Below are 26,205 nucleotides of genomic sequence, written 5' to 3' on the forward strand. Positions count from 1 at the left end.
TCTATGCTGTGGTTTCTATTACACACCTGAAAGAAAGACAATATATGTGAAAATATAATCGCACAGCAATACATTTGCAACAGCGCAGGACTGGCAGGAACACTCAATAAAACTGAATAAAAAGAAAATCAAGTGACGGTGAGATACGAAGAAGACAGCTTCGCCAGCGCCTGTGTGTCAGAACCGGTGGGGGCGTTAGTATGCATCGTGGTACAGCACAGAGCTATAGCGTCTGTATTCTGTTTCTTTTGTACTCCAGGGCACGCAGAGGAGAGAATAGTAAAGAGCAGTAAGTTCGGCGCTATATGCAATCATCAGACACTCTCCATCTGCCCGTTGTTTTGTTATACTTTTCAATACTTTTATACTGCTCAAACGGGCATGCTCAAAAAATACACGTGTAATGCCACGAAAAGTGCACGCAGACACTTCATTTCGCAAACAAAACAAGTGCACTTTTATTCAAAACTACCTGTATAACCGAAGAAAAAAGAAAGCAAGATACAGTAGGCAATTGATACGACATCTTGCATGGTGCAATGCTAAGAAGTGAAGATTTTCATTCCGTGCTATATAAAATCATCACATTCAAATATTAACAGTTCCACACACCCAAGGACCGTCCTTCCTACATTTACGACACGTGTACTTGTTGCCGTGTACACACCTCTCTGTGCTATGGTTTCTATTACACTGAATGAGCACCTGACACTGTACTTTCTTCCCTGGGGAAGGTCCGCATCAGAGAATTTCCAGTTCCTGCATAAATTCACACCCGATCTGGCGCTGTTCGTTTTCAAATAATATTGCATTAGTGCGATTATATTTTCACATATATTGTCTTTCTTTCAGGTGTGTAATAGAAACCACAGCATAGAGAGAAGTGTGTACACTGCTTCTTACAGGAAAAGGCGATGGAAAAAGTGCACTTGAATAAAAGTGCACTTTTGTTATACTTTTACACCAATATATGTTCCTGTGTTTGAGCAACACGGGCAGATGGGGAGTGTCTGATGATTGCATATAGCGCCGAAGTTGGTCTTTACCATTCTTTCTTCTGCATGTCCTGGGTGCAAAGAAAAAGCATACAGCAACATGCGGGGACTGGCAGGAACACTCAATAAAACTGAATAAAAGAAAAGCAAGTGGCGGTGAGATACGAAGAAGGCAGCTTAGCCAGCGTTTGTGTGTCAGAACCCTTTGGGGGTGGGGGGGGCGTTAGTATGCATCGTGGTACACTGCAGAGCTATAGCGCGTCTTTAGTGAAAACAGCTGTGTCAGATGGGGTTGTATGGATTGATTCTGAACGCGACTGAGAGAGTGAAAAGTGAATAAAAAAAAAAAAAAGCTAACCTTTACAAAGATCATAAATTGCACCGGCTGTTACAGACTGAAATCAAATGTATGTTTTTATTCTAAAACAGTAAGACTAAGAACAGTTTACTTCTCAAAAGGGAGGGGCGCAGGATCGAACCCGTGACCCTTGATTCCCAAGCGGGGGCTGTATCTATTGAACCACAGAGTCAGTTATAGTAAACTGGTGTCAATGTCGCATGTTAAGGCGGCTTTTTCTTTCTGCAGTTATATGTTTGAATAAAAGTGCAATTGTGTTATTCTTGTGAAAATGTTTCTTTGCTATTTGGACTTCAGGCTTCATACATTATATAGTTTATGCCTACATTTTGTCATCTACTACTAGAATATAAAAAGTTTCTGTTTTAACAATGTGTTGACACAGATTACTGTAGAAACGGAACAGACATGAAATGCGTGTGTTCCAAACAACGATCTATTATTTCACTCTAAAACTCCACTTCACTCCCAGATACTCAATCAAGGCATGAGCTGAGAGAAGTTTGTGCACGTTCTAAATTGGTGGGGGGATGGAATAGCCGGCTTCTCTTTATCAGCACATTTAGAAGACAAAGGCGCTGGGAGAGGTGTGAAGGGATTTAAGAAGCAGTTTAAGGTGGGACGGAATTACGAGTTTTTTCGTAGGCTCTGGTAATTCTAGTGTTAAATGTGTTGATAAGCAGCAAGCAGGCTGCTATCACATCCCCCACTGGCGCACAGTTTTCTCAGTTCAAGTCTGTTTACCTGCGTGTCAGTTGCTTGGAGTTGTATAGAGTAAGAAGTCAAGCAAAATCACACCTTTTATAAATACTATATCGTTATTTGGAACACATGCATTTCATGTGTGTTCCGTGTCTAAAACGATCTATGTAAACACATCATTAAAAAAGAAACCTTTTTTATGTTTTAGTAATTGACAAAATGTAGACATGAAGTTTATAATATGTGAAGCCTGAAGCCCAAATATCAAAGAAACACTTTCACAAAATGAACAAATATAACAGAACAAGTGCGCTTTTATTCAAAAATATAACTGCAGAAAAACAACATGCGTTAGGGTGCGACATTGACATGCCTTTACTATGACTGCTTTGTTGGTGCAACGGTATCAGCTGTTGACTGCTAATCAAAACTTCATGGGTTCAGTCCCCGATGAGTCCATTTTGATAAGTCAGCTGCTTTTATTCCTACTATTTTAGAATAAAAACATACATTTGATTTTAGTCTGTAACAGCTGGTGTAAATGTATGATACTTGTAAAGGTTTTTTTTATTATTATTCAGTTTTATTCTCTCAGTCACGTTCACGATCCTAACCCATCTGACACTGCTGTTTTCACATAAAGACATGCTATAGCTCTGCACTCTGTAGGAAACGGGTGTACCCTCTAAACTATATACAGTAGATAGGGGAAACCCCTCCTCACTATTTCTGCGATTTCCAATATACGTAGGAAGCCTAAATTTCCCATGCTCATCCTTTACACTGTACTTACAAACATTAAGTATGTTTCATTTCACGCTGTGCCCCGTAATGAACTTTCGAAAATAACGTCTCTTTTATGGCAGTTCTCGCCATTATCCCATAAGAAACTTTCGGAACTGACCTCTCCTTTTGGCGGTTTCATTTCTTATTTCCGTTAACAGACGATTTATTTCACAGCAGAGATGCAGAACGGCTGCCGCCCCTTTCTATTTCCGCAAGGACACTGTCCACGAACCTCCCACGTGGTTGGCTCCCTGCCTATATATATTAATGACATCCCATGCTCATGTACCTCCTCACTCGCTTCCTTATTTGTTCTCAGCCATTCGTCATGCTCACTGCTCCCTTCTTCTTTACTCCATCACTTCAAGCCCATTATTGTTTGCCTTCCTTCACGTCTTCCTGCTGGTGACTCCTGCCTTTTCATTTATTCCACCACTTCAAGGCTGACATTGTTGGGTTTCCTTACTTCCTCATGTCTCCCTCCTCATGACTGTTGCCTTTTCTTTTACTCTACCGCTGCAAGGCTGTCATTGTTAGGCTTCCTTACTTGCTCACATACGTCTTCCTAGTGCCGAATTCTGCTTTTCGTTCCCTGCTCCACCAATTCTCACCTTCCTTCGTACTTTCTTTCTCAACGGGTGCAAGTTTACCCCGAATAACATGTCTATTCCGGTGATCACCGTCGATCACAATTTCCCTGACCTGTACTCAGTGGTTTCCATGCCCAGAGATGGCGCCTGCCTCTTCCATTCTCTCTCTTACTTATTGCATGGCCATATGAGTCTCAGCCTTGATATCCGCAGAGATATTGTGTCTTATGTACTGAATGACTGGGACAGGTTCAAGGTGTGGACTGATGACGGTACAGGAGATAATTATACTGCAGAGGACCATTTTAGCAGTGAAATGCTTAAGCTCTCAACCTTTGATTTTGCAGGTGAACTGAACACCTTTGGACAACTGTTGATGCCTTTTAAACATCTTAGATTCTCAGGTAGTGATTTTGGTATTGGACACTTCAATGTTTATGAATGTTTCAACTCTGACAACGTGGACACAAAGTTATCAATGAAACCTGTTGTATCATTACAATGCTTGACAAACACAGAATGTAACTTGAACACAACACGTCCTCCAAATACGAACCTGATTGAAATAAATAATGATACTCAAATCCTTGATGACAGCAACACTCATAACAGTGACAAAACAATTACATTTACAATCACACAACCTGAAGCGCAGGTATTTTGCCAGTACATTATAAAGTTCATGTCTACATTTTGTAATTTATTACTAAAACATAAAAAATGTTTCTGTTTTAACGATGTGTTTACATAGATTGTTGTAGACACTGAACACACATGAAATTATTTACGCCATACAATTTTAGGTAGCTTACTCCCATATAATCAAGGCAGGAACTGGAAGAACTTCTTGCCCGTTTTGCGGGGGTGGGGGGTGGTATAGCAGGCTGCTTGGGCTTATCGATACATTTACTGGACAAAAGACAATGATGGAGAGGTGCGAAGGGATTTAAGGTGGGGTAATCTAGATAGATAGATAGATAGATAGATACTTTATTAATCCCAAGGGGAAATTCACATAATCCAGCAGCAGTATACTGATACAAAGAAACAATATTAAATTAAATAGTAATAAAATGAAAAGAATTAAAATAAAATTAATGTTAGCATTTACTCCCCCGGGTGGAATTGAAGAGTCGCATAGTGTGGGGGAGGAACGATCTCTTTAGTCTGTCAGTGGAACATGACAGTGACAAAAGTCTGTCACTGAAGCTACTCCTCTGTCTGGAGATGACACTGTTAAGTGGATGCAGTGGATTCTTCATGATTGACAGGAGTTTGCTTAGTGCCCGTCGCTCTGCCACAGATGTTAAACTGTCCAACTTTAATCCTACAATGGAGCCTGCCTTCTTAACAAGTTTGTCCAGGCGTGAGGCGTCTTTCATCTTTATGCTGCCACCCCAGCACACCACCGCGTAGAAGAGGGCACTCGCCACAACCGTCTGGTAGAACATCTGCAGCATCTTACTGCAGATGTTGAAGGATGCCAACCTTCTCAGAAAGTATAGTCTGCTCTGAGCTTTCTTACATAGAGCATCAGTATTGGCAGTCCAGTCCAATTTGTCATCCAGCTGCACTCCCAGATATTTATAGGTCTGCACCCTCTGCACACAGTCACCTCTGATGATCACAGGGTCCATGAGGGGCCTGGGCCTCCTAAAATCCACCACCAGCTCCTTGGTCTTGCTGGTGTTAAGGTGTAAGTGGTTTGAGTCGCACCATTTAACAAAGTCTTTGATTAACTTTCTGTACTCCTCCTCCTGCCCACTCCTGATGCAGCCCACAATAGCAGTGTCATCAGCGAACTTTTGCACGTGGCAGGACTCGAGTCATATTGGAAGTCTGATGTATATAGACTGAACAGGACCGGAGAAAGTACAGTCCCCTCGGCGCCCTGTATTGCTGCACACAATGTCAGACCTGCAGTTCCCAAGACGCACATATTGAGGTCTGTCTGTAAGATAGTCCACAATCCATGCCACAAGGTGTGAATCTACTCCCATCTCAGTCAGCTTATCCCTAAGGAGCAGAGGTTGGATGGTGTTGAAGGCGCTAGAGAAGTCCAAAACATAATTCTTACAGCACCACTGCCTCTGTCCAGGTGGGAGAGGGATCGATGAAGCATATAGATGATGGCATCCTCCGCTCCCACCTTCTCCTGGTATGCGAACTGCAGAGGGTCGAGGCGTGACGGACCTGTGGCCTCAGGTGGTGAAGCAGCAGCCGCTCCATGGTCTTCATCAGATGTGACGTCAGAGCAACAGGCCGGAAGTCATTCAGCTCACTAGGACGTGATACCTTTGGGACAGGAGTGATACAAGATGTTTTCCAAAGCCTGGGACTCTCCCTGTTCCAGGCTCAGGTTGAAGATGCGCTGTAGAGGACTCCCAGTTCCAACGCACAGGCCTTCAGCAATCGTGGCGATACACCATCTGGACCGCTGCTTTGCTGGCACAAAGTCTTTTCAGCTCTCTGCTCACCTGGGCTGCTGTAATTGTGGGTGGGGATGTCTCACCTATGCTGGTATCAGCAGAAGGATGGTTGGAGGATGCAGTACTCGAGGTGAGAGTGGGTTACTGTGATCAAACCTATTAAAGAAGTTGTTCATTTGGTTTGCTCTCTCCACGTCTGTCTCGATGCGGCCACCCGCTTCGAGCTGCAGCCAGTGATAATCTTCATCCCATCCCACACTTCCTTCATACTGTTTTTCTGCAACTTCTGCTCCAGCTTTCTCCTGTACTGCTCTTTCGCCCCCTGAGCTGGACTCGGAGTTCCTTCTGCACGCACTTCAGCTCATGCTTATCACCACCTTTAAAAGCCCTTTTCTTCTGGTTCAAAAGGCCCTTGATGTCACTTGTAATCCATGGCTTGTTGTTAGCATAGCAGCATACTGTTCTTACTGGAACTACAATGTCCATACAGAAGTTGATGTAATCAGTTGTGCATTCAACAGCCTCTTCAATGTTCTCACTATGTGATCTCAGCAATATATCCCAGTCTGTAGTTCCAAAGCAGTCTCTCAGAGCCTGCTCTGCCTCAGGGACCACTTCCTGAATGAGCGTGTGGTTGTAGGTAGCGCCTCACTCTTGGTTTGTATTGAGGCTGAAGCAGAACCAGGTTATGATCTGCTTTCCCAAGCGCAGGCAGTGGGGTGGCGCTGTATGCGTCTTTAACGTTTGCATATAGTAGGTCAATAGTCCTGTTTCCCGAGTTTACAATCCACATACTGGGAGAAGGCAGGTAATGTTTTATCCAGCGTTACATGGTTAAAGTCTCCAGCGATTAGCACAAGTGCCTCAGGGTGCTGCGTTTGTAACTTAGCAACTGCGGAATGGATGATGTCACACGCCATCTCGCGCTTGAGGGGGATGTAAACAATAACAGCAATCACGTGTCCAAACTCTCTGGGCAAGTAATAGGGGCGCAGACTTACGGCCAACAGTTCGATGTCCCTGCAGCAAGTGGAGATTTTAACGCTTACATGTCCTGAGTTGCACCACTTTGTATTGACATAGAGAGCGAGTCCTCCTCCTTTTTTCTTTCCACAGGTACTTGCGTCTCTGTCCGCTCTAACTGTGCTAAACCCGGGTAGCTCCACGTTAGCATCTGGGATGATAGACGTTAGCCATGTTTCACTAAAACACAGCAAGCTGCATTCTCTGTAGGTTCTGACATTTTCACCAGCACAGCCAGTTCGTCGATCTTATTTTGTAGTGAGTTTACATTTCCCAGGATCACAGAAGGCACCGACGGTTTATAACGCCTTTTTCTCGATTTAATCTTATTTTTTATCTTTGCGCCGGCTCGGCTGCCCCGATATCGTCTTCTTACCTCGTCAGGTAAATAAGGAACCACACCGGCATAAGCATTTCTTCTCAGTGCTTTAAGCTGACTACTTGAATAGGCGATTCTCGGAGTGTAACAATCCATGTAAAATAGTAAAATAGTAAAAATGTGTAAAAAGTGTCCAGGGAGCAATTCCACATAAAAGAAAGTGGTAGAAGTGATCAGTGAGATAGAGAAAATAGAGATAAAAAGGTAAAAAGATAAAGTCGTATACGGAGCTGCTGGAAAGGCTGCCACTCGGATGCGGCGCCGGAAATGAGTGTGTTAAGCAACCAGTCTGTTTGTAGTGTTTACTACAATAGTGACAATAATGTAAATAGTATGGTGGTAAATTTTAAAGTTAGATCTCTGCAAGATGCTGAAAAATCAGATTACTGTAACACACTCCTCTTAGGACTACCCAAAAAAGACATAAATCAATTGCAACTAGTACAGAATGTAGCTGCCAAAATCTTAACTAGAAAAAACAATCTGAGCACATCTCTCTATTTTTTATGTCACTACACTGTTTACCTGTGCCATTTACAACTGACTTTAAAATACTGCTTATTGTTTACAAAGGTTTAAATAATCTCTCTCCATCCTATATTTCAGAATGCCCCTCACTTTACATTCCAAATTGTAACCTTAGATCTTCAAATGAGTGTCTGCTTAAAAGATGTTGTGAGGATGCCTTCTGCTGTTATGCACCTAAAATCTAGAATAGCTTACTGTTAGAAATTTGCCAGGCTAGTATAGTGGAAGACTTTAAAAAACTGCTAAAAACCCATTATTTTAATATGGCTTTCTTATAGCTTCATTTTAGTGTAACCCTGATATTCTGTATATGTATTTAATTATCATTTTTATTATGACTCCACAATCTGTACTAAACCCTACTTTCTCTGCAATTCTTTTTCTGGTTTTCTGTGGTGATCAAGGCACCAAGCAGTCCCTGCATTGTTGGATTGAAGGCCAGATGTCCACATTACCATTGTCAGGGATGCCAGGGGCCATGACCCGGCCGGGACGCCATGAGGGACCGGATGTGGGTCTGTGCCCACCCTGGATCACGTGGGGGTCGCCTTCCTGTTTGCTTTGGGGGCCATGGGTACAGGGCATGCAAGCTCCACCCTGTAGGGGCCCGTGGTCACCACCAGGAGGCGCCCCAATGCCTTGGGGATCTGTTACTCCAGCACTTCCGGCACACCAGGAAGTGCTGGGGAAAAATTAGGGCCGCCGAGAGCTGCAGGGAGGACAGCGGCACTTCCATGCACGCTGGGGCGTGGCTAGAGGAGAAATGCCGGGAACACCTGGGGCTCATCCGGGTCATATATAAAAGGGGCCATCTCCCTTCATTGGAGGCTGGAGTCGAGAGGAGGAAGGACGAAGCTCAGGAGAGCTTTGGAGGCGGCCCGAAGAAAGGCATTGTGGCCAGGACTGTGACTTTGGGGTTTTTGTGCACTAATTTGGGGTCTTAGTGACCATTACTGGGTCTGTGTGACCAATATAAATACTGTAAATATTGTAAATAAACGTGTGGTGGTTGAGAACAACATGTCCGCCTGTCTGTGTCTGGGTCAACTTCCACACCATCTAATTTCTTCCATGTGAAGCCTGAAAACCATAAGGACTGAATTAGGTCATTATGATACGTTGAATGCCCAGTGGGGACTGGGTGGTCTCGTGGCCTTGGAGCCCCTGCAAATTTTTTTTTTTTTTTTCTCCAGCCCTCTGGAATTTTTTTTCTGTCCTCCTGGCCATCGGACCTTACTTTATTCTTTGTTACTTAGTATTGCCTAATCTTATTTTTAGATTTTTCTTTTTTCTTTCTTCAACTTGTAAAGCACTTTGAACTGCATCATTTGTATGAAAATGTGCTATATAAGTAAATGCTGTTGTATTAAATTTCATCTGCCACAAATCTGCCTAAGCCTGTATGCAGTCCAAGTCCATTTGTAATGACTCGGCAGATGCCAAAACACGTAGCTTAATATCATCTGCAAACCTAACCGGCTTGTTACTTATAATCCTATCCAAATCATTTATATATATTAAAGATAGCAGCGGTCCTAGAACTGACCCCTGTGAGAAACCACTCTTACTTTTTTGAAGCCTGGAGACTAAAACAGAACACAGTACTCTTGATGAAGCCTTACCAGTATGTTGTAAAACTTTAGCTTAACTTTCATTGACTTGTGCTACACATATCATGTTATTTAACCTAACATTCTGTTAGCCTTCTTAATGGCTTCTTAACACTGTCTGAAAGTTCATAGTGACAAGCTCACTATGAATCCTATATCCCTTTCATAAGGTGTACTTTCAATTTTCAGGCCTCCCATTGTGTATTGAAACCTATGTGGAAGACGAATGTTCTCTTTGTTCCCTTGTACTAATTCATGTCTGAGAAGTAAGCTTTACGAAACCAAGTAACAGCATGCTTTGTTTTAGCAAACAGAAAAATGTTTGTGCAAAGGACTCAAGGTCTGAGCATTCCATACATGAGTCTGCCTTATCACGTTTTCCCTTAGCTTACATCTGAACGCCATAACAAAAGGGGCCAAGAAATCAAGTTGCATAAGGGCATTGAAGGGGCTAAAGGTTTGTGTATAATAAAGTGTTGACTGTTACATTTTATAATGATATTAAATTACGCATTCTAGGGGTATAAAACTGGACCCCACCCAACAGACGGGGTTCAGAAGAGCCCTGACACTGTCATGTATATTTGATTGTCTGCTTTTTTGAAATGCTTCTTACTGTGACTCTGAAAATAAAGCTGCTTAAAAACCACACCTGCTGTCGGGTCTGAGATTTCGTCCACAGTTTTGGCCAACGTGGGGCAGGAGGCGGCAGACGGCTCCTCGTGCAGGATCGTCCAGAGGACCGTGGTGGAGCCGATTCCGGCGGATCGGGTCCAGCTTCGTAAATGTAGGATGGGCCTCCCTTGGGCGTTTCCTGCGTGGGGAGTCCCTGACCCCCTCCTAGCCGATATGAGGCACGACTTGACGGGCATTTCCATGCAGGTGGATGGAGTCACGGTGAGTAGATCGGGGGATTCCTGTTAGTTTGACTGGTGTGCTGGAAGTAATATGAATATAGAAGGAAAAGGAATAAAAAGCATATGCAAAATAAAGAATAAGAAAGCATACTGTATGGAAAATACATAGGAGGTTCTAAGGGCTCACGGAAAGTGACTTGGGACCCTACGGAAAACGCACAGTGTGAATGTTAGCTAGTCACCCCTGTGGAAAGGATTAGAAAAGGGGCGAGTGGCACGCTCCTATAATAATTTGAGGAACGGGGTGAAAGGCGTATTTAAAGAATGTGTGTCTAAATAAACGGGAGGTCGAGTTTTCATCTGCTGTCTGGTCATACTCTTGTTTCAACGGGTTGCTAAGGTGACGGAGACAATACCCTGGCAGATTGACGCATACAAACCGTCTGATGAAGGGATCGGGTAAAACCTCCATATCCTGGACTCCACGGGCGTATTGATGTAGGATTCTGCTGATGCAATAACGGACACGAAGTCACCTGAAGCTGTAATCCGGGAATAGGAGCGGACGGCGGGTGGAACGGGGTTTATCGAGGGCTGAGTCACTTTCTGCTGAGATCCTGCCACTCACTATGGGAAAAACAATCAGTAGCCAGTCAAACAGTCCCCCAAGAGTCCTAAAAACCTAACGTTAGAAGGATTATTTTCGGGGATCGCCAGGCTCCTAGTGCCTGTCGGGATCGAAGGCGGGTCCCTTAGAAAGCTCATTGAAAAGAAGACAGGATTAAAAAAAGCATGTAGGAGGTGGAATAAGGACAGTGGAGGTAGATGGCCAGTGGAAGGAACTGGAGATATGAATGAGATATGAATTAGAAAAATACTGTGCAGAAATACACAGGGTTGTTGTAATGGAGGTCCTTATCGGATGGATATTTATGACAGATGGGAATTGGTTATTAAAGACCGTACGTTGGAAGCGGCACAAAACGGAATGAGCTTTTAGTTGCTGAACTTAAGAATAGAAAGGAAAAGAAGAGCTGCTTATAGCTTTACAGAAAGTGTAGGCTGATACGGGACCCCAGTCTGAAGGAAGGAGGAGAAGGAGTGATAAAAAAAAAAACTTTTATATCCAGTGCTCTCTTCCCCAACACTTTACCCACAACCCCTTCCACTGCCACATTCACTCATTGCCCCAACGGCTCCTGTGGTTACCGATGCCCCAGTTACTGATGATTTCTTTGATGAACAATATCAATGTGCGACCCCTCCTCACTTACACATCCTGATGATGAGACTGACGGCCACTTGTTAGGGGCTATGGGAGGCTCTTCTAACTTACACAAAAAGCCCTCCATTTCACAACGTGCTAGAACAAAACCCTCAGAGATAAGACCCTGAAAACCTTACCCCTTTAAGTCCCCTAAACCTTTAGCACCCACATTTTCATGCCCTTTAATTGAGGTTCCTAACCCCGACACGATCCCACACTGCCCCAGGAAATGCTAACCCCACTACTGTAATGATACATCGTAACTGGATATTCAAGAGCTGAAAGACGTAGTGTCCGAATTGCCTGATCGTAAGGTAATCGGTGGGTTGAAGTTTGTGGAACAGGTGCAGCAACTAGACAACATATATAACCCAGTGCGCCGAGTGGACCCAAGTGCTACGCAGAAAGATGGGCACTACTTGGGCTACTGTCAAACATGGGCAGCATAATGGAGTACAGTGGCATTGGAATGAGGCATTGCCTCGTGGACAAAATAATGAGGGTCCTTTCCTTGCCAAATGGGAACTGTGAAAACTGCAATAGCTGCAAAATATAAAAAGGGCACCGACTGATACCTTTTCAGCTGCCAAACAAAAGAAAGATAAGACAGTAGATGAATGGGCACACCGCATTCAGGACTTGTTGACAAACCATTCTGGCTTAGACAGCCCAGACACCGTGCAAGGCAGGAGTTCCTCCTTTTCTGTCAGGACTCAGAAGTGATATCCAAAATAAAGTATGCACGTCCTGTATTTGGATGGGAAAGTGCCACTTTTGATGAAGTTAAAAGACACGCGGAGCATGCTGAACGACAGACTAAACAAAAAGAGTCAGACACTCAGACCAAGTTAATCGCGGCACAAATGAATTATTATGCAGGTGGAGCTGCCTCAGGCGAGGACGTGAAAGACGTGGATTTTCCGAGAACAGGGGCGAAGCCGGGGAGAGGTCGTGGATTTTTACTTCCTAATCCGAATTCTTCATCTGCTCAGCAGCCTCTCCCCTCAGATCAAGCACCGGGACTTCTGCCGCAATTGCCCACATCAGCTTCCTCCCCGCCTTCCTTACCTGAACCTGAGGATATTCCTTTCACAGGGACCCTCACCCACTCTTTTCAGTTGCCTTTGCTCACTTGCCATGCGGACACAGATCCTTTATTGACTTTGCTGAATGGCACTAAAACTGCTTTTCTAGTCTGCCTCGAACGATACACTGACTGTTCTTAGTGCTTCTGGACAACCACATTTTTGCTGGTGTCTAAACCTCTTCGAGTTCAGCTTCATTTCAGTGGTTCCACTTTGATGCACCGTTTTTTTAAATCAGCTCTGCCCTGTTAATCTGTTAGGAAGGGATGATGACTAAGCTCTCCCTCTCTATTTCTCTAACCAAACGAGGGTTTCACTATTCTATTCCTAAATTCCTGTGCCAAACCTCCCCACACTAAGCCCTCTTTTGCAGCCTGGACCCTGAACATCTCCTCACACACCATTCTCCTAAAGCCCTACACTCTTATATTCTTTTCCCCACTTGCAAGTCCCCAACACCCTCCACTGCACTGCCCAGTACTTCCCTTCTGAAGTGGACACACCTTGGTTAGAATCTTTTCTCTCTTCAGGTAATAGCCCAGAGACCCTCCATATCCCTTGCATTTTTTTCTCATGCAAACACAGCTGCTGCTGTCAGTGCATCACATATTCCCAAAGCGTTTTCTATTTAGGAGGTTCGGTTCCCCATGTTTTCTTTAGCCAATTATAGCACCGTTCACTGAGTTGAAATTGGGGATTGGGTGGAACAATGTTTCAATAGGACGGACTGGCTACATGTTGCTTCGGTATCTTTGATACCTCAGATCATTTGATAACTAAAGTTTGTGCTTCAAAATGATTTTTAGTACATCGTGCATTGTGCCTCCTTCCCTTTCTGCTTTTCATTGCAAACCCTCTCCCTCTTGGCTTTCCTCACTTCCCGATGCACTTTGGTCCCAGGGGAAAAATGATTATGGAAGGATAGCACACTGTGAGCCACTGGTGATTTACCCAAAATACTCCTTCCCCGCATCGCTCCCAGTATCCTCTGTCTCCAGCAGCAGAGGCTGGCATCTCCGCCGTACATTCCGATCTCGTGAAACGTGGAGCAGTCATTCAAATTAAACACTCTCCAGTCAACTCCCCCGTTTTACCTGTTTAAAAGGCTGACGGTTCATGGCGTTTTGTTTAAGATCTTCGACACGTAATTCTGCAGTTTTTCCTAGGGCACCTATTGTTACTAATCCTTCCACTATTCTTTCTACGATACCCTCGTCCGCCTGTTATTTCTCTGTTATTGACTTTGCTAATGCTTATTTTGTATTCCTTTGCACCCGACTCTCAATTCTGGTTTGCCTTTACTTTCCAAAACCGCCGTTGGACATGGACCGTTATGCCTCAGGGATATATTGTAGCCCTTGTGTATTGGATAAGCTCTTGCTCAAAATTTAAAAGGCTTTTGGCGGAAAAGACAGTGTATTGATACAGTATGTGGAATGTTGTGTAGTACTACGAAGCAGATTGTGCACGGATACTCAGCAATTGTTATTATTTAGCAGAAAATGGCCACAAAGTTTCTAAAACAAAACTGCAGTTAATTCAAACAACTGTGAAATATTCAGGTCATGACATTTCTTGTGAAACGAGAGCTCTCTCTCTCTAGCGACCGTATAAACACCATTCAAAATCTTCCTAGACCAAGACATGTTACAAAGCAACAGGTTGTGTCTGTATTAGGCATTATAGGATACTGCCGGCAATGGATTTTAAACTTCAATGAAAGAGCACAGCTTTTGCAAACTTTAGCGGTCACCCCTGATCTCCCCCTTTCTGGTCAGGTGGCATGGAATGATCAAGCTGGGAAGGCTCTATGTGACTTAAAAAAAAAATGCCCTACTGTTTGCATGCGTTGGGACTGTTGACTATCTCGTCCATTCACTCTGTTTGTGGACGAAAAGGGGATATATGAATGCATTTTTACACAACTCCATGGAGAAAAACAAAGGCTTAGCCTATTTTTGAAAAATTGGATCCAGTGGCTGTGGGACATCCAACCTGTCTCAGAGCTGTAGCAGCCACAACAGAGGCCGTGCTAGCCAGTACAGATATAGTGCTCATGAGCCCCCTAGTGGTAAAAGTGCCTCACGCCGTACACTCCATTTTAGTACAGGCTAAAACCTCACATCTCACTACTGCTAGGGAAATACACTACCAAAATATACTCTGTACATTGTCAAACGTTACCATAGAAAGGTGCTCCACCTTAAATCCAGCTACATTGCTTCCAACTGAAAATCAAGGGGAACCCCACAACTGTCATGATAAAATAACTAAGGTTATAAAACCTAGACCAGACCTACAGGAAACACCCTTAGGAACAGGAGAGATAATTTTTGTGGATGGGTGTTCTTTATGATTGGAAAATGGAACACCTTCAACCAGCTATGCAGTGGTCAAAGGTGACCACCTGCTGGAAGCAAACCGAATTTCTTCAAGTTTAAGCGCAGGCAGCTGAGTTGATAGCTCTCACCGAGCTTGTCAGTTGTCAGAGGGAAAAATTGTAACTATCTATACTGATTCTAGATATGCTTTTGGAGTCTGCCATGATCATGGGGCATTATGGAAACTCAGGGATTCAAGACCAGTACTGGCAAGCCCATTCAACATAAAAAACTAAAAGAATCCCTCTTAGAGGCCATAACGAAACCATCAAAGCTAGCGATCATTAAATGTCAAGCTCACAGGAAACAGGATCCTGTCAGCAAAGGAAACAAATTAGCTGATCATTTTGCTAAACGGGCTGCGTATAATAACACACCAATCTTTTATTCCAACAGAGAAATGACCAGGACACTGATAATCAAATTATTTCTTTACAGAATGCAGCCACGGACACAGAGAAGAAAATGGTCCAAAGAAGGGTCCCTCTCTGATGGAGTCTGGACCCATAAGCAAACTAACAAACCTTTCCTCCCAAAAGCTTCTTTCCCAGGTATGGAAAAATCGCCCATGGCCTAGACCATGCTGGAAAAGACGCCATGGTTCAAGATGTTGAAAAATATTGGGAAGCTGTAGGTTTCTCTACATATGCAGAGCAGTTCTGCAGGTGCTGTGCATTATGTCAAAAGTTTAATGTAGGAAAGGGCACCCAGGTAAGTCCCGCCATTACACCTAACCTAATGGGTCCATTGAACACCTTCAAATGGACTTCATTGAATTAACACCATCAAAGGGTACCGATACTGTTAAGTAATTGTTGATGTGTTCTCCGATGGGTGGAAGCTTTCCTTCCAAACATGCAGATGCCAAACCTGTGGCAAAAGCTTTGATAAAGGAAATCATTCCTAGATGGGGAATACCACAGAAATTACAAACTGATAATGGCACCCACTAAATTCCATTATAAATGAATTAACCACCTGGCTCCAGATAAATGTGCATCATTATTGCAAATACCACCCCCAGAGTGGAGGTATTGTGGAACGATGCAATGGTACCTTGCAATCTAAATTGGCTAAAATCTGTGAGCAAACAAATTTAACTTGGCCTGATGCTCTGCCTCTGGCCTTGATGGGATTAAGGGGAAGAACACATTGGCAGTTAGGGCTGTCGCCATTCGAAATTCTGACCGGATGGACCATGCCAGTCGGCATGGTCATAGGTAATGTTACACTGCATACTGTGGACAATGATCTTCTTTCCAGTCTTACAGGTCTCCGAGCTTCTCTGAAGGAAGTCCACGAGCAGGTGAATCAGGCCTGGAGAACTAGTCCTCCATCAAAGGACTCCCCGATTCCATTAGGAACCTGGATTCTGGCTAGAGATACTCGAAGGAAACATTGGCATCACCCTCGGTGGAGAGGACCGTTCCAAGTTCTGCTGTAGACACCACATGCTGTTAAAGTTGAGGGACTGCCTGCTTGGATTCACATCTCACATTGCAAAAGATGGCACCCTTGATTGTGGTCCTACTATGTCTTTCCATCCCCTTGTCGACTGCTCTGGTCACCTTGACTTTTCCTTTCGGAATCACCACATCAGTTCAGGTGGATTTCTGTTCTATTATTGACTGTGGGACTGATCGACAAATCCAGTGGAACTGGTCTGACAAATATGTGTGTGTAACTGTTACAAACTCTGGATTCAGAAGCAACTGTGACATGTGGGACTGGGTTTTGGCTAATAATGGAACTGATGACTGGGGTTTATCAACCCTATAAGGCCCAGAAGTATGGTCTGAAATATCGTTTTCTATTATAAAAGGACATGCCCCTCATGAATGTGCGAATACCATTGTAACCCTTTGATCATTACTCTGAAGAACCCTTCTTTACATGATTCAGGAACCTGTATTTTAGGGGCATGTGTATCTGGAATAGATCCTCTAGGGAGATTTCAAATTAAGGTTGAGAACCCTGTTACTAACACCTCCCATTTCCCCACACACACACCTCTCTCTCCTACCCCTGGTCCAAACCCGCCCCCTGTCAAGGTCATGAATATTTCCACCTCTTCTTCCACTTTTTCTATTGAAATTGGGTATGGGGATCAGAACCGTTGGCTGCAATGGGTATTATATTCGCTAGACAAGTGAATCAATCTGATTGCTATGCATGTGCTATAGCTAGGCCACATTTGGCCACTGTCCCTTTTCCTCTTTCTAACATATCTGATCCTACTGGCCTTCCTTGCCTACTTGCCCTTTTTATCTCTTCCTCTATTCCAATCGACTCTAATTACATTACACTTTCCCTTCTTTTCCCCCCTACTCTTCCCATGACTCCCCCGATGTTCCAGCCTGATGAAGGTATTTATACCTGTTTTTTAGAAACCTTACTTCTCTCGTGGCACAAATGTTGGTAATATCCCATCCTCTTTTTGTTTCCAAACTTTTCCGATTAATTCTTCCTCTTTAGCTTCCAAATTATCAATTTTTCTGATTACTCAGAATACTGATATTTGGTGGATGTGCCATAGGTCTAAATTGCTTGACATCCTTCCACCTGACTGGACTGGCACTTCTGCTTTAATACAATTTGTTATGCCTTTCCGACTTTTCCCTTTAACTGCCTTCCATGTGTCGACCATGTTTGGCGACATCGTCAACCCCATTCTGTGGACCCTTCCCAGTTTTCCCTACATGGCCCTGGGGTGTATTTTGATTCCATTCGAGTCCCTCGTGGAGTCCCTGATAAGTTCAAGGCAAGGGACCAAGTTGCTGCCGAATTTGAGTCTATTTTTCCTCAGGTTACTATAAACAAAAATGTAGATTGGATTAATTACCTCTATTACAATCAACAAAGATTCTTAAATTTTACTAAAGAAGCTGTTGAAGGTATCCATGAGCAACTTGATAAAACATCCCTCATGACCTGGCAAAATCGATTGGCTTTAGATATGCTCTTGGCTGAGAAAGGAGGCGTTTGTGCTATGTTTGGTGATGCATGCTGTACCTATATCCCTAATAATACAGCTCCTGATGGATCAATCACCCGTGCTTTAGCTGATTTGACATGAACTAGCTACTAATTCTGGCATTTCTAATCCTTGGGACAAATGGTTTATGTCCACTTTTGGGTCCTGGGGCCAATGGCTTAAATCAGTTTTCATCTCTCTTACAGTTGCTTTAATTGTTCTCCTGCTTGTAGCTTGCTGTATTGTTCCTTTGATAAGATACATTGTATCCAAGTATTTTACTGCCTCTATGGCAAAGGCTTACTTTTTACAAAAATGCTTCAGATCAGCACAGCCACCCCACACTCCTCCACCCACTCCACTCCATCCTCCTCTCCTACCCTTTCCTACTCAACTCTCCCTGATCAAATATTTTTGTTTGCTAAAAAAGGGGGGAATGTGCAACCTAACAGTTGCACTGTGCATTCAAATGTTACATGTGTACTTTCTAAAAACAGTATTAGCCTTAGCACTTACCCTTGAGGGACACTACTCTTAACATCACCCAACGCTGATAGGGTTTTTTACACCATAACCTTCTGCTTTCTGTTTTCCAGCCAATTCTGCACCCATCTACACACTACACCCAGAACTCCCACTTCTTTTAGTTTGTTGCCCAACCTGTCATGTGGCACCCTATCAAATGCTTTCTGAAAGTTAAGATAGTGAATATATCTTTGTTGCTTCCTCACAGAATTCCAGCATGTTAGTCAAACATGACCTTCCTCTTCTGAACCCATGCTGACTGTTCAGTAAAAGTCTGCTGTTGCCAGGTGTTGCTCTGTGTTTTCATTAATAATTCCTACTATTAATCTTTCTGTGATGCACATTAAGCTTACTGGCCTATAGTTACTGGGATCTGATAGATCGCCTTTTTATATAATAGCATAGTTTTGGCCTTTGCCAGTCCTTCAGAATTTCCCCAGTGCACAATGAGTTCCTAAAAGTATGTGTCAAGGGTTTATATATGTACTCACTAACCTCCTTAAGAACGCAAGGATGTACTGTATATTATACAGTTCTAGTGATATGTTTGATTTCAGGTTATTTAATCTAAGCAGTACTTCTAACTCTACAGTTTCCAAATCACTCAGTACCTCCTTAGTAGTCCCTTCTACAGCTGTGAGGTTGTATACTTCCTCACATGTGAAGACCTCCGACAAATTTGAGTTTAGAGCATCTACTATTTCACTGTCTGTATTTTTAATTCGCCTTTAATTACCCTGATACACTTCACCTCCTCATTGACTGTTCTTTTACTACTAAAATACTGAAAGAATCTCTTTGGTCATCATTCACTTTACCTGCTATATTCCTCTCTAAGAGCCTTTTAGCTTCCCTAATATCCTACTTAATGGCTGCCCTCATGCTCTTATATGCCTTCCAATTTACATTGTAGGTATTATTCTTACATGTCATATACAGCTATTTTTTCCCTCAAATATCACCAAACTTAACACCTTGTCCCAGTCCATCCTCCTTAGACTTTGCTAATCTGTGCTTCAATTCCCCTAATGACTGAGTGTCCAACCATTACTACCTCTCTTTTTCTGGGAAGTGGTTTTAAGTTGGCCCATTGGGGCTACTCATGCCTGCCTATCTCCTCAGCTTCTTCAGAGATACTGCCCAGCTCCAGGGCCTGAAAACAGCTGACACTACCAATTCTGGGGTTGATGCCCCCGAACAGTGTGCACCATTTACCTTGTGCCTTGTGACCATCTATCTACCTGGTGAGGCTCCTCATATACCATCTTATAAGTGTACACCATATCTCTAAAGCATACCTGGGCAAGGTCTGCCAATTCTCTGCTACAATGCAGGCCAGCTCTTGGTGCTGGATTAGCTGGCATCTCCTGCAGATGTAGCCTTCATAGAAGACTGGCTCCTCCAAGCCATTCTCTAAAAAATCAAACATCCAACAGGATTTGCAATGCACTGGGCTCATTATTAAAATTTGAATTTGGATTATTAAAACTGCTGAACTATTTTTTAATTAAAATTAAATTATTTATCTTAAATGATGAAATGAAAAAAATAAGTAAACATATTAGATTAAAGAACAGTTGAAGTCATTTTACTCCTGATCTCTTAAGTTTCTGTAACATTTTCCCACTCAACTGCCTGCTGTTTGTCTTTCTGTGAGGTTAACTTTAATTTTCTATGTCTGTTCTCCTAACTTTGAACCCTTTTTATTCCTTACTTAAAAACTCTCCACTTGCACTTTTGCATTCCTTTGTATTAATGAGCCCTTAAGCTGTCTCCCTGTTGAAGTGTCAATGTTTTCTGTGGACACTTTCCCACAGTGGGGTCACTGGTGCACATTCATTGATTTGTGACACAACAAATGGCAGGGTTTGTAAGAACAAGAGCTTGCCATTCCATTGCAATTGTCTAATCTCAGGGACAAGTGAGGTGGAATTGTTTTCGAGTCAGGTCTCTAACTGGAATTTGCTGTTTGATGTTGCACTAAATGATACAAAAAAATTAAACAAAATAGCAATTTAATTATTTTATTTTTTACTTACTTTCACAGATAATAGTAATATGGCTTCATATAACTATTATGTCAGAAATTCCATTTAACTTAAAATCACAGGTGGTTAACATAGAAACGAGTCCGAAAAACGAAAAGTTTGGTGTGTTAAAACAATTCATCAAGAGATTGTAAAATCTGTAGTAAAACATATCAGAATGGGCAAAAGTAACAAACCTATTGACCCAATGCCTTCATAGTATGTAGTCTGAGTCAAGTGGTTCAACAGAATCCATGAATGTCCAGTAAAATGTAGATCTCCAATTATACTGCATCTCTGTTGTTAGTCATTAGCACTGTAGTTAGTCATTACCACTAAAACATAAGTAATATGATAGTTATAATTGATACTAACCCTCACCTATTCTGTTTCTCTTCTTAGTACTCAAATGTGGCACTTGGTGCCACTGCCCTACTGACAAGCTGTGTTGCCTGCCTAAGGTAAAGTCATATCTGATGGAAGATCGCAGAAATCATTGGGTAGAGGGGTCTTTTCATCAGATAGACTGGCCCAGCGCTGACTCAGCTGTGGAATGGCCAATAAGGGGAAGGCAGCTTGATGGCGGAGGTCTCTAGGACTCTGAAAAATCTGAATCCTATTTTGTGATATCATCTACTGTTGAATTCTGCTGTGTACTTGTAATATTTCTATTGCACTATTGTATTGTATTGAGGATTACTTGTGTTCTGTTTTGTGTATTGTATTGTATTGACCCCCTTTTATTGACACCCACTGCATGCACAACCTTCCTGGAAAGGGGTCTCTCTTTGAACAGGGTGTTTTTGACAGTTTTTCCTTGTTGTCTTAGAGAGTCAAGACTGGGGGCAGTCAGAAGGCAGGACCAGTTAAAGCCCATTGTGGCACTCCTTGTGAGATTTTGGGGTATACAAAAATAAATTGTATTGTATTGTAAACCATGTGTAATCTTTATGGTCAATAGAAAAAAAACTTCTTCACATATTGTAAATTAACTATGCAAATTAAGTAAAGAATTTCTGGGTTTCCAGTTTTGCTAGTTCTTGACTTTGAGTTTTAGCTTTCTTGTTTACAAATATTCAGTCATTCAGTCAGTCATTTTCCAACCTGCTATATCCTAACAGCTAATTTGTAAGTTGTTTAATTATGTTCTTTGCTACTCTTTTCACTATTGGTGAATAGATTGCGATATCTATAAATGTACTTACAAATATATTTACAATTTTTTGATAAAGCAAGTTTGAAATATATAAGTATATTTATAAGGTAAGTCCTTAATATTTCTAGTTTAAAATAAAATGCAAAATTAAAAATAAAGAATTGAGTACTCACATGACCTGCAATGGAGAGTTCTCTGGGCTCATGTCAACTCTGATACTGTTCCTGGACTCAACTTCTCCATTTACGTCTTCATGTATTACATTTGTCATTGAGTTTAGATTGGTACTCTCCACTGATGTAGTTATAGTGTATAGAGGTATGTTGTTTTCTGCCATTGATGCCTGTGGAACACATTGCGAACATTTGTACAGCATAATGCTTCTCTGACAATGGTTGTACAGTATACCCTATCTTAAATTAAAATTGTCATTAACTATCGTAGCGTTACCACACTGAAACACTTCAGATAATCATCTTTTGGAAAGCTGCAATTTTATTGATTTAGTACCTGGCTATACCTTTGCACGTAAAGGTATATTTCATTTTACTTAAGTGTTGTTTAGTTTCTAGTTGTAATGAAATAGTAACACATAATATGAGAAGTTAAATTTATGTAATAAGCATCTCTTTGTTTACATATATTCTTTAATAATCACAAATCAGTGCTCCATCAAGTTCAAATTCTGTTTTTCCCAAAGACTAGTGACAATAGTAAAATATGAAGAGTAAACAATGAAAACAAACAAGGATGGTGAATTAAACATCATACAATAAACACAACATCAGAAAATCAATCAGCAGATTCATAGCTGAAATTCAGCTTAATGTATTTTGGTGTTTTAAATTTTTTTTTTAATTTACATTTTGCAACATTACATTTACGGTATCAATAATTCATCTAAATATGCTGTTTCTATTACAAAGTTTGCTGAATAAGAGTTAAGGCATAATACTCCTTATTATATAATTAAATCATAAATGTCATTATCTTAAGTGTTTTAAGAAAGCAATTATTCTGCTTAAATATTTTCTGTTTTTGAAATAACCTTAATATAGTTTAATTAGTTTACCTGAAATGCAGCATTGAGCGCTGTGCCAAAGGCAAGGTTGTTTTGAATTTTTTTTACAAGAGCTGGATTACTAGGTAAAAGAAATAGAATATAATTACCAAATAAAACATTAAATATATAAAGTATCTACATAAAAAATAAAGTTTGTTAAAACAGTCATCATCCCATGTATATTGAGTGTTCTGATCAATGCTTTGTTACTCTACTACAGTGCTTCTCAAATAGTGGGGCTCCGTCAAGGGGGGCGTGTTTGACCTCGGGGAACATGCTTTTTTATACTTGTACTTGTACTTATAACAATTTTATAGACAAATGATACTATTTATAGTCGCGCGGGGGGCGCGAGATGTTTTCTTCTTCCTGGGGGGGGCATGGCAGAAAATAATTGAGAAGCACTGCACTACTATAATATTTATCGTTCTATTTTTGTATTTAACAAAAGAATTACCAAAGCCTACGAAAAAACTTGTAATCCTGGCCCACCTTAAATCCCTTCGCACCTCTCTGTCAGCAACTTTTTTTGTGTTGTAAATGTGTTGATAAACACAAGCAGCAAGCAGCCTACTATCCCATCCCCCTGCCCACCACCGCAGTTCAATTTGCAAACAAGGTGCTCAGTGTTTATGATGGAATGAATTGCCTAGAAATGCCCGTGTTGATCAAACGCATGAAGCTCTGCAGTCTACTTGTGACTTTAAGCTATAGGAAGATAATTAAATAAATCAAGGTAAATAGGTAAATAACACTCAATCTGGCTTTTATATACAAAGTACAGCAACGGCAAAAGTGCAACGTGCATTCTTTCTTCTATGTAGAACCCTCATTATCAACTGACTTCACCTCTGTGATAGCACATCTTTATGTGAAAACAGCAGTGTCAGATCGGGGGGAGTGTGAATGTGACTGAGAGAATAAAACTGAATAAAAAAAGCTAACCTTTACAAGTACCATAAATTTACAATGGCGGTTACAGATTCAAATCAAATGTATGTTTTTATTCTATAACTGTAAGAATAAGAGCAGTTCACTTCACAAAACAGAGATGTCCGAGGTCAAACCCGTGATCTTCTGAATAACAGTCAACAGTTCTTACCATTGCACCAACAAAGCGGTCGTATTAAAGGGGTGTCAATGTTGCACCCTAACATGGGATCTTTTTCGTAGTTATATTAATGAATAAAAGCACATTTGTTTTGTTATACTTGTATCTCTTGTGAAAGTGTTTATTTGATATTTGGACTTCAGGATTCACCCATTATACACTTCATGTCTACATTTGGTCAATTATTACTAAAACATGATAAACATTTCTGTTTTAATGATGTGTTTACATTGATTGTTGTAGACACGGAACACAAATGAAATGCATGTATTCCAAATAACAATATTTTATTTGCTCCTGAAGGAACTTTGTGCCCTTTCTGTGTTGGTGGGGGATGAGATAGTAGGCTGCTGGCTTATCAAAGCATTTACAACACAAAAGATGCTTACGGAGAGGTGTGAAGGGATTTAAGGTGGGCCTGAATTACACGTTTTTTCATAGGCTTTGGTAATTCTAGTGTTAATGCATCAAAATTTAATCAAGTGTTATTTGATATGTAGCAATTTTGTAAATATTTCTTTCTCTTTAATAATTTTTAAAACAAAATATTCAGTACTTTCAATTCTCTTTTTATACACATATGAGAAAAATAAAAGAACTTGGCAGTTACAAAGTTAAGCCTAATGTGCAGAAAAGTCAGAATTAAAATAATAAAGCGAAGTCAAGCAAATGCTCTTACTGTAAAAAATGCTGAGCAAGGTTTTCATCAGTGCAGCATATCAATGGGTGGCCTTGCTAATTTTAGCAGCCACTTTAAATTCTTCATAGTCAACAGTGCAAAAGGACCACAACACCCATCCTCTACTATGAAAAAGTGCTTATGCAATGAAATGCCTGTGCGAATTGCAGCCTGGGATAAATGTAGAGCCAAAAGAGATGTAGTGAGGAGAATGTGGAGCAGGTGACACACATCAAACACAATAATCAAAATTATATAAGGGGGAAAAGAAATGCAAAAGGAAATGTACGTTAATATGCATTTACTAGAATGTTACAAAGGATGTGACACAGAACACACTAAAACAAGTAGGAGTAAGTGAACACAAGATATTATGGTGTACACATACCTGTAAGTGAGGTGGAATACTGTACTACCTTTTTCCCTAAAATAATCCATTCTCTGAAGAATGTCAAATGCCACAGTTTGATTTAAAAGTATGGTGCAGGCTACATATTAAAATTAAATTTTGTGAACATACCCACTTATCTTCTGAGGCCTTCGTTTTTGGAACTCCAGTTCATCCACTGTCCAAACAGCACCTTTAACATTTTCTACTCGCACAAAACACTTGTGAAGACTAAGATTATGGCGGACTGCATTCTGCAACAAGCAACAATAATAAATAAAAAAATAACTTTTGTCAGTATCATTCAATATATACAATTTTTAAAGTTAAAGCATAACTTTGTAACATACTATACTTGTATAAAATACATCTTCAGTTCAGCTTTCGTTTCTTTACTATTGACAGTACAGTAAATCTGGTAGAGCTGATGTGTGAAAATAACTGCTTTATTGAAAATAGTGGATGCTAAATAAAATGCACCAAATTAAAAACAAGGATACAATTTTCCCTTTATTTATATATTATGGGTCAGAGCTTACTTTTTAATGTTTTAAATGTTGATCTGAAGATAAATACATAATATACATTTCATAGTATAGTCACAAATCTACTGTTATTTAGAAGTCAATGTTAGTGTATATTGCTTTCGTAGTGTTTTGTCTTTATTAAAAAAATATTGATGCACTATATCTGGTTGAGAGATTAAATTTGTCTCCGGTTGCCAATTTTATTAAGAGTTTTTATTATATCCTAGGCTATTCTTTTCCCCCACATTTATAATTTTTACTATATTTTAATGCTTTGGGATTATTTTAATCCACTACTGGTCAAGCCAAGATGCTTTATTAAATTCATACACATTTATAACATCGTTGTTTTTGTAATACAACCTGGATGGTTATTATAGAAGGTGCTTTGCAATGTTATATGAATATATTATATTACCATTGTGGTATCCATTAGGTTAAAAGTGCACAAGTAGCTCTTTCTTTGTGAATTAATTTGTCCAGCTTCATGACATAAGGTGCTCAATCATGGATGTCAGCAGAAAATAAAGTTATGCTTTTTTTCAGTATTTCAGTCTCTGCACTAATGAACTTAAATGGGAATTAGGATGGTGAAATTAGTAACTGTATTACATTTTCAACTTTCTAACTGTTCCAAAACTGTTACAAGCTCTATGTATACATACCCAGAGGAAAAAAAACACTGGTCCTGACATCTCTTTTATTTCTGTTTTACTTCTCTTAGACACAAATAAGACCGCACTGATACAAAAAATAGACAAATAG

The 26,205-nt window shown here is 41.0% G+C and overlaps 1 protein-coding gene across 1 annotated transcript in view; it reads right to left on the reverse strand.

Annotated features, from left to right (window-relative positions):
- Nucleotides 1–26,205, reverse strand: part of LOC120540226 (forkhead box protein P1-like) — a 526,994-nt gene that overhangs the window by 85,567 nt on the left and 415,222 nt on the right. Inside the window, exons 13-15 of the mRNA XM_039770790.1 lie at nucleotides 25,046–25,167; nucleotides 22,745–22,814; nucleotides 21,846–22,015 (exon numbers count right to left, since the gene is read on the reverse strand). Of these exons, the coding sequence (XP_039626724.1) occupies nucleotides 21,846–22,015; nucleotides 22,745–22,814; nucleotides 25,046–25,167 (362 nt within the window). The remainder of the gene's footprint in view (nucleotides 1–21,845; nucleotides 22,016–22,744; nucleotides 22,815–25,045; nucleotides 25,168–26,205) is intronic.

This window comes from Polypterus senegalus, chromosome 12 (assembly GCF_016835505.1).
Source record: "Polypterus senegalus isolate Bchr_013 chromosome 12, ASM1683550v1, whole genome shotgun sequence".
Taxonomy (NCBI): Eukaryota; Metazoa; Chordata; class Cladistia; order Polypteriformes; family Polypteridae; genus Polypterus; species Polypterus senegalus.